The sequence below is a fragment of the Kryptolebias marmoratus genome, linkage group LG15 (assembly GCF_001649575.2).
Source record: "Kryptolebias marmoratus isolate JLee-2015 linkage group LG15, ASM164957v2, whole genome shotgun sequence".
NCBI classification, from domain to species: domain Eukaryota; kingdom Metazoa; phylum Chordata; class Actinopteri; order Cyprinodontiformes; family Rivulidae; genus Kryptolebias; species Kryptolebias marmoratus.
Genome location: NC_051444.1, coordinates 34,309,400 through 34,317,719, shown reverse-complemented (window position 1 = coordinate 34,317,719; position 8,320 = coordinate 34,309,400). Strand labels below are relative to the sequence as shown.

The window sequence follows — 8,320 nt, the reverse complement described above, 5'->3', positions numbered from 1 at the left end:
CCCGCTTAACTCCCGAAATGTTCCGCCACATTGCTAATGCTACTCAAATTGTTTCTTCTTCTTCTTCTTCTTGATTTTTATTGGTGGTTGGTAAACAACTGAAGGAAACAATACCGCCACCAACTGGTAAAGAGTGTCTGCTAAACTTTTCTCCTTCTTGCATTTAGCAGCAACTCGAGCATATTGCTGCCCCCTATATGTCAAGAGGACAAATAACACCTTTTCTGTTCAAATTGCCAACCCACCACAGTGGCGTGTGTGTTGATCAAATTCAAACTTCAAATATTTACCCGGGTGCTAATTTCCACCCCTGGTTGGAACACCCGATTGTTTACAGCTGTCCAGCTGTTGATTTGAAGTGAAGTGGAAGAATTTGGAGGTAGTCCTTTTCTTTATTATTCCATCCTCTTTGTGCACCAGTACCACAGCATGATGCTCCCACCACCATGCTCCAAACATCCTTCTTGTCCTTGTGTCCAAACGGCTCAATCTTTGTGTCGTCTGACCATGAAACTTTTCTCTAGAAGACACGTCTTATCAGTTTATTTATATAGTGCCAACTAACAACAAAAGTAATCTCAGGGCACTGTACAAAAACATTCACATATATTATAAAGAGCCAGTTAGTAAAAGTTATCTGTCTAAGGAAGCCAGCAGGTTGTGTTGAATCTTCACTTCATCACAGTCTCCCATCCTGAGCAGAACGTAGACAACAGTGGAAAGGAAAAACTCCCTTTTAACAGGAAGAAACCTCCAGCAGAACCAGAACCAGGCTCAGGACGAGCAGCCATCTGCTTCGACCGGCTGGGGTTAGAGGACAGGAAATAAATGCAGACAAACACAGAATGACTGGTCCAGGTATAGTTTCTATTGGAAGAAGGACAAAGAAAACATGTTAATGATAGAAATAATCACAGTAGAGCCAGTAAAGACAGCAGCAGAGAGAGGAAATGTGATCAGTTTGTCCTCCAGGAGTCTAAGCCTATAGCAGCAGAACTGAGGGATAGCTCTTAATAACAAGCTTGGACCAAAATCAAGGAAAATTTTCAACTTGAATGAAAAGATTTTACAGTTTGAACCTGATAGAGTAAAATATCACAGTAAACCAACACAAAAAAGCTAGTTGAATGATGAACCAAAACCAGCAGCAAGTGGGGATGCTGTACAGAGAAATATTCCTTTTTCATGTTCAATTAGCTGCATTTTAATTCAAACCAACCCTGGGAATTGCAGGGTTCTGGATTTCCAGGAGAGTCGTTAAAAGCTTTGTGTTTCCCCTTCAGATTCGTATTTCTGTCACCACAATAAACTGCCACGCTGACACCCTGAACCTGCAGATCATCAGCAACAAGCCACACTGCAGTGCAGCGCCACAGCAGTCCTTCTCGCAGAACCGGAACCAGATGGTCCAAGAGGTGGTGCGGCTCGCTGAGGAGGCGCAGGAGAAGGCAGCCCTGAAACCCAAACTGTCCAAAGAGGAGAGGGAGTTCAGGCAGAGCAGAAGTCCTAATCTGTACTCTCTCCTGGAGGAGGTTCGAGAGCTGGCCCTGATGGACCTGGAGGCGGTCTCACAGATCTGTGCAACAACAGCTTAGAGCAGCTGCAACACCGTCATGACCTTCCTGCAGCTCAGAAAGATGTTTATTCTACATCAACACAAATACAGAGAGTTTCCAAGTAAAAATACTGTTTCTGTCTGATTTCTGTGCTGGAGAAAACGGTTCACAGCATTCGATCAAGGTCCAAAACAGAAAAATGTTCAGTGACTCTGAGGTGCAGAAACAAACAAGGAGGGTTTCTGAGATGGCTTTCCTCAAATATGTACTGGTCTCTAAAATGCTGCGTAGTTTGAAGTGTTTTCTGTTCATTCTGTTGAGTTTTGAATAAAATGGGCCAATGTCTAATATAAGAAATGTCTGGAAACAAGTATTTCATCTTTTCAGAGGAAAGGACGGACACACAGATGAGTCTCAGACCGGAGGTTCAATCAATAATCAGACATTTATTAAACATTCAGCTGAATGCAGACAGAGAACTCACCCACTCGACGAAGCTGTCTGAGGAACTTCATATGCTGTCTGCCACTAACTCACTGCATCCATCACATATCTGACAGTTACATTTTTCAGCTGTTTACTTTCTTACCTGACACGTAAGGAATCGTCTTCCCCTTTTCCACAGTTGGTTGCAACATTTTATCCTTGAACATCCCGTCCCTCTGGTGTGGGTTGTTATTTGGTGCTGCTATGAAACACCTGCGCAAGTTATACTGATCTTTGGAAGGTGTACAGAGGTCAGCGCTGTGCGTTGCCTTTTAGTTATTTCTTTAATCACTAACCTTGGAGCTTGTTTCTCTAAGCGAATCACATTTTAAGCACAGAATAAAATATAATGAAAAACCCCTCACATAAACTATAGGTTAAATTTACAGCACAGAAACTTGATAAAGTAATGAAGACTCAGGTGATTATAAGAAGATGGATAATATAAGTTCACACTTCAGTGGAGTGAATTACTGGGCAAAGCAAAGACAGTCTGTGAAGCCTGACTGAGGACAGAGGAATCTTCAGCTGCTTAACCCTCCTGAAGCCCTCAGAGAGAGAGAGATAGAGAAGCCCTTGGTTCAACTTGACCTGAAGCCCACAGGAAGCATAAGGAGGATTAGCAGGGAGACTGTGTTTCAAAAAAGTTGGGATGTTGAGTAAAATGTAAATTAAAAACAGAATGCATCCATCCCTCTTCTACCGCTTATAGTTGGGTTGCAGAAGCAGCAGGTTCAGAAGAAAAACATAGACCTCACCTGTACCCAGCGACGATCTCCAGCTCCTCCTGGGGGATCCCGAGGCGTTCCCAGGCCAGAGAGGATCCAGAATCCCTCCAGGGAGGGAGGCGTTCAGAAGGTATCCTAATCAGATGCCTGAACCACCTCAACTGTCTCCTTTTGATTTGAAGGAGGAGTGCCTCTAACCCAAGCTCCTCACCTTATCTCCAAGGCTGAGTCCAGCCACGCTACGAAGGTAGCTCATTTCAGCCGGCTGTGTCTGGGATCTCATGACCAGATACTTGAACTCCTCCACCTGAGGTGAGCTCATTCCCAACCCGGAGGTAGCATTCCACCCATTTCCAATTGAGAAGCATGGACTCAGACTTGGAGGAGCTCTTTCTCATCGCTGAAGGTTGGAAGGTCGTGGCCTAAAGACGCCAACTGAACCTTAGGTTACTATCGTAACTCCAGGTCTCTGAGTAGCATGAGTGTCTCACATTGGGAACACCTTCAGCGTGATCTCATCTGAAGCCAGGATGGGCTGGATTTAGGCCTGTCAGTGTCAGAGAGGCCAGGGTCCTTGCACTGACACTTTATTTAAATACAATAACCTCTTCCTCGCAATGGCAGAGCAAAGAGAGTGACTTGGTGAGATGTGGGGGGGGGGGTCAAAGAAGTAAATCAATCACTGGGACGTAGGAAGCTTCAGCATCTTGATTCTTCAGTCGTGGCCAGCACAAACTTTGTTTTGTTTTGTTTTTGGTCAGCAGGCCATTTTGTTGGGCTGAAATGCAGTAATTTTTGTGATAAGGGCATTTTCTTGGCAGGGAATAACATTGCAATTAACTGCAATTTATCTGATCACGCTTCAAAATCCAAAGTTAATACGAATGGCCAACTATAAAAACTGAGGCAGCAAACTTTGTGAAAACCAAAACTGTGCCATTCTCTAAATTTTGGGTACGGTTGTATATTTCTTCAGGTGCTTGTTTAAAGCCTGGAGGTCTAAGATTGTGTGCATCAAGGAAATAATGTGAATAAAAAGCTGTGTTTGTGAGCAACAACAAGGATATTTCCTCTTCTAGAAGGAGAGCAGCTTCCCCCTCTTCTTGTGACTAACTCACTGCCCTGAAACATGGTGGGGATGCAGCAAATTGCACCCTAAGCCCTCCTAACAGTTTTTAAAACCCACTTAGTTCATGCATTCTGCCCACTTTTCTGTTTTCACTGTCAGGCGACTGACAGGCCAGTCTGCCGAACACGGGCTGGGATGCCTCCTTGTGGCACCATGTTGCAAACTACTCCATTTTGTGCTGCAGAGCGCTTCACATATGGAAGAGGTCTCACTGTTTTTGAGAAAGGAGGGAATCCCCTCTGTTACTATAGTAATGTTCTGTCACACAAACATGGGCAACCCCATTATCAACCCCTCACCTTTGGGTAACAGGCAATAATAGAGACAAGTGGCAGTTTCTTACTAAAATAGGCTTTATTGTTTATTGTGTAAAGCTGACAGGTTCCATAAGTGTTTGGTATTAACTGAAGCGGACTCTGCGCATGGAGCCCACAGTGCTGTTCTGGCTGCTCCAGTCAGAGAAGTTGTTGTAGTCTCGTTTCTCCAGAACATAATGAGCTCCTCTGTAGTTGGGCTCCTGATACACCACCCAGCTGGAACACCAGAACAAGTCAGATCGGTCAGGATGAGCAGTTTCAGAACAGAACTACAGATGCTCTGAAGGTTAATCAGCAAATAAAACTTGCAAGTTCTGTTTCAAAAACACAGTGAGACTGCCGAGTGCTGAATGACTGAGTTCTTAAGTTAATTAAGGAACAAAGATCCAAACAGGCTGATGCAGCAGAACACAAGCTAAATGCTGTAGAACAAAAGATTCAACGATGGTAAAGCTACAAGTAGCAGAATGTTAGTTAAAAGCATCCAAACAATAGCTAAAAGCTGAGAGGGGCAGAGTCGTATCTAAAAGCTAATAGTGGTAGATAAAGCAAGAGAACAAAGTTTTGAAGAAAGTGAAAAGATCTCAGTGTATTTCTGTTTGATTTTAAATAAAGTGAACTATTTCAAAAGGTATAAAAGTTTCATAGCCCTCTGTTCTTCACTGAGCTGAATATTTGAATATGTGTATGATTAAAGTAGCCCAAAGTATATGGAAATAATAATAACATACAAAAGAACTGCAACCAGGAAAACAACAGCATGAATGCTGACTCAGCAATCACACTAATAAATCTGACAAGTTCCTCAGGGTACTGTGTACTTGGGCAGATGCTTTTCCTTTTTATTATGCTTTAATGAGGAAAAACGATAGCCAGCAGCAAAAAAATATATATATATCATTTTCTGTGCTGATGAGATTCAGTTGTTTTTATCTAAAAATTCAATCAGTTGGATTTCAAAGAGAAAAACTTGAATTGATGGCCACCCCTTAAAAAACTCCCAAGCTTTTGCTAGGTGTGTGTTTTTATGTTTCCCTTAGCTCCCGGATTAGTAAAACCTGATAAACATAAAATCAGACAGTAGTTTTAAATAATTAGGAGTTAAAAATATAAGTATATATTTTATTTAAAAACCTAGTCCCCCTGAATAAGGGCAACTGGTCTAAAACCTATGTCCTAATCATTTGGATGCAGGGTCTCAGGAGGTTAAATGCATAATATCCTTTTATGAAAATAAATTTAGTAGAAGACAAGCTGCAATAAGTTGGGTATTGATGGTGCTTTTTTTTCCAGTGAGTAATATCAAATGTAAAAAAATAACTAAAAAAAAAAACAACAGTAGACATGTATATCAGAAGGTAATATTCTCCCATATTGCTGTATTTGTGAAACTAGAAGAACTCAGCGAGCTCAAATTTCTGCCAAGGCCACAGCCCAACTAAAGAATAATGTGATATGGATCATCACCAGAATCATCGTGGACTCATGAGGTGTCCAGCTGTGGACTTTAACAGCTGCAGTTAGAGCACGGGCCGATCTGTGACCTTGACCTTTGACCTTGACCTTTGACCAGATTGTATCACTTGTTCTTTGTAGCATGTTTGATGTTTCCTGAAGATTTCATGAAAAAATGTTCATAATCTTGTACACAGACAGAAACACAACCTGGTGGGGGTAATAACTTCGATATGACGACAACATAACAAATCTGAAATTCACTCCAAGACTGACTTTGGTGGCCCAGGAATTTTACGTTTGGTCCGTTGTCGTTGTAAAGGTTCATCTGACAGAACCGGTACGAATGGGTTCAGTTTGAGGACATCCACGGATTTGACCCAGAGACTTTAATCACACATGACTGTTTGTTTGGGTTCAGGTGGTTTCAGCTAGACGTTGAGTTTCAAAGTGAATGTTTTTGTTATGGAGCCCAGACCATGGAGCCTCGTCCACAGACAGAACCAACACCAGGTGTTCGGATCGATTCTAAGGTCAGGGGAGGTTCTGACTGAAGCTGGTGGAGCGTTTGGCACCAGGATGCATGATGGGGAGACCCTGCCCCTCTGGACTCTACAATCAGTGGAGAAGGAGCGGTGCGACCCATTGCTGTGACACTCCACCTGCTTCAGGTCGGTGTACTGTATCTGCTCAAAACGAGTGGAGTCAAGGAGGGCTAAAGCCAAAAATCTGGAGGATTTTGTGGATGTATTTACCAACAGACAAATGATTTTTTACTGAAACTGATACAGCCTGAAAAACCAAATGAAATAATAAATTGGGGTAATGCTATGGTAAAATGTACATAATTCATCACTGTGCTTTTTTTTTGTCCCTTTATTCCCAGTTTTAAACATTTATGTGAACTTATTTATGTTCACAAAAGTACACAGCAACAAGCAAATTGAAATATTTTTAAAATAAGTAGAAGTAGTGGCTTTAAACTTGGGAAAGCTTGTTTCTAGTAAATGTTTTGTCCAATAAACAGCTTCAAATTAAAGATGTACATGTACATTTTTTAGGGAAAGGTCAAATAACTTAATGCAAGGACAGTTTCTGGCATTACATAAGTCAGTAAAAAAACCTAACACATGTTATCTGTTCTGCTCTGTGCACATGACATAATCAGTAATATTACCTTTAAAACTAAAAACTGAGGTACATCGTTTGGCAATTCCTTAACTCCCATGTTGCCAAATTTTCAAAATTGTCATTTTACAATAAACGGCGTAATAGAATTTTTTTGGTTTGTTTTGTAGCAGCATCAAATTGATAATTGGATTAAAATGCCAGGTTTTAAGGCAACAGCAAGAGAAATGACCAAATATTCACCAAAAGTGAATCCTTTTGTATCCCATTTTGAATTGCATTTACAGAGAATTTCTCGTACCTCCTTGTTTTATCTGTATATTACAGGTAAAACTGGCAGCATCCTGTCTCACTGTGACTTAAGTTTGATTTGTGGGCAGCAGTGGCTCAGGAGGTAATGGTTTGTCCTGTAACAGGAGGGTTGCTGGTTCAAGCCCCCGCTCCGGCTGTCTCAGCCGTTGTGTCCTTGGGTAAGACACTTCACCCTCCTTGCCTACTGGTGGTGGTCAGAGGGCTCGGTGGTGCCGGTGTGATGGCAGCCTCACTCCTGTCAGCCCACCCCAGGCCAGCTGTGGCTACAATGTAGCTCAATTCATCCACCATCAGTGAGTGGATGGATGGATGATTGTAGTGTAAAGTGCTTTTCTAGCTAAAGCAGTATACAAATGTAGGCCATTTACCATTAAATTTAATGACAAAATTGGGCAAAAAATAAACTTGTTTACTTTCTCTGTGAACTGCTCTAAAAATGTTTATCAAGAGAATAATTAATCAAAAGGTTATTTTATATTAACATACCAATATTTCCTGTTGGAGGAGCTGATTGAACAGAGCTCCTCCAGATGAAATCTGAATCACCATGCAAACAAAACTGAAAACATCTGAGTATGGAAACTTTGCTGGAGGGAGCAGGATGGATGTTGAACTTACGATCCTCCGAGGACCCGGATGGAGGCGACTCTGTTGAGGTTGTAGCGGCTCATGAGGTTGGGGATGTCATCTTGGATCTCCATCTTTTTACCAGAGAAACCAGCTCGCTCGAACAGCTGAGCTCTGGGAGGATTGTTGTCCTGAGAATCAGAGAGAGACAGCTGATCATAGCCAGTCGTGTAACACCTACATTCATTTTATTTATTCCTCTGGAGCTTTAAATGACTTTTTGAATCAACAGTATGTTAGATTATTTGAGTACAAAGAGCTCTAACAATAAATCTCCATCCATCCATCCATCGTCTTCCGCTTATCTGGGGTCGGGTCACGGGGGTAGCAGCCTAAGCAGAGAGACCCAGACTTCCCTCTCCCCAGCCACTTGGGCCAGCTCCTCCGGGGGAATCCCAAGGCGTTCCAAGGCCAGCCGAGAAACATAGTCCCTCCAGTGTGTCCTGGGTCTTCCTCTGGGCCTCCTCCCGGTGGGACGTGCCCGGAACACCTCACCAGGGAGGCGTCCAGGAGGCGTCCTCACCAGATGCCCGAGCCACCTCAACTGGCTCCTCTCGACGTGGAGGAGCAGCGGCTCTACTC

At 42.7% G+C, this 8,320-nt stretch overlaps 2 protein-coding genes across 2 annotated transcripts in view; one reads left to right on the top strand and one right to left on the bottom strand.

Annotated features, from left to right (window-relative positions):
• Positions 1-1,909, top strand: part of dis3l (DIS3 like exosome 3'-5' exoribonuclease) — a 29,683-nt gene extending 27,774 nt beyond the window's left edge. Inside the window, exon 18 of the mRNA XM_017439713.3 lies at positions 1,284-1,909. Coding sequence (XP_017295202.1) covers positions 1,284-1,595 — 312 coding nt within the window. The 3' untranslated portion in view covers positions 1,596-1,909. The remainder of the gene's footprint in view (positions 1-1,283) is intronic.
• Positions 1,910-4,234: 2,325 nt separating this feature from the next.
• The window catches only part of crybgx (crystallin beta gamma X), an 18,612-nt gene continuing 14,526 nt past the window's right edge, over positions 4,235-8,320 (bottom strand). The window contains exons 5-6 of the mRNA XM_017439704.3: positions 7,730-7,869; positions 4,235-4,432 (exon numbers count right to left, since the gene is read on the bottom strand). Of these exons, the coding sequence (XP_017295193.1) occupies positions 4,300-4,432; positions 7,730-7,869 (273 nt within the window). The 3' untranslated portion in view covers positions 4,235-4,299. The remainder of the gene's footprint in view (positions 4,433-7,729; positions 7,870-8,320) is intronic.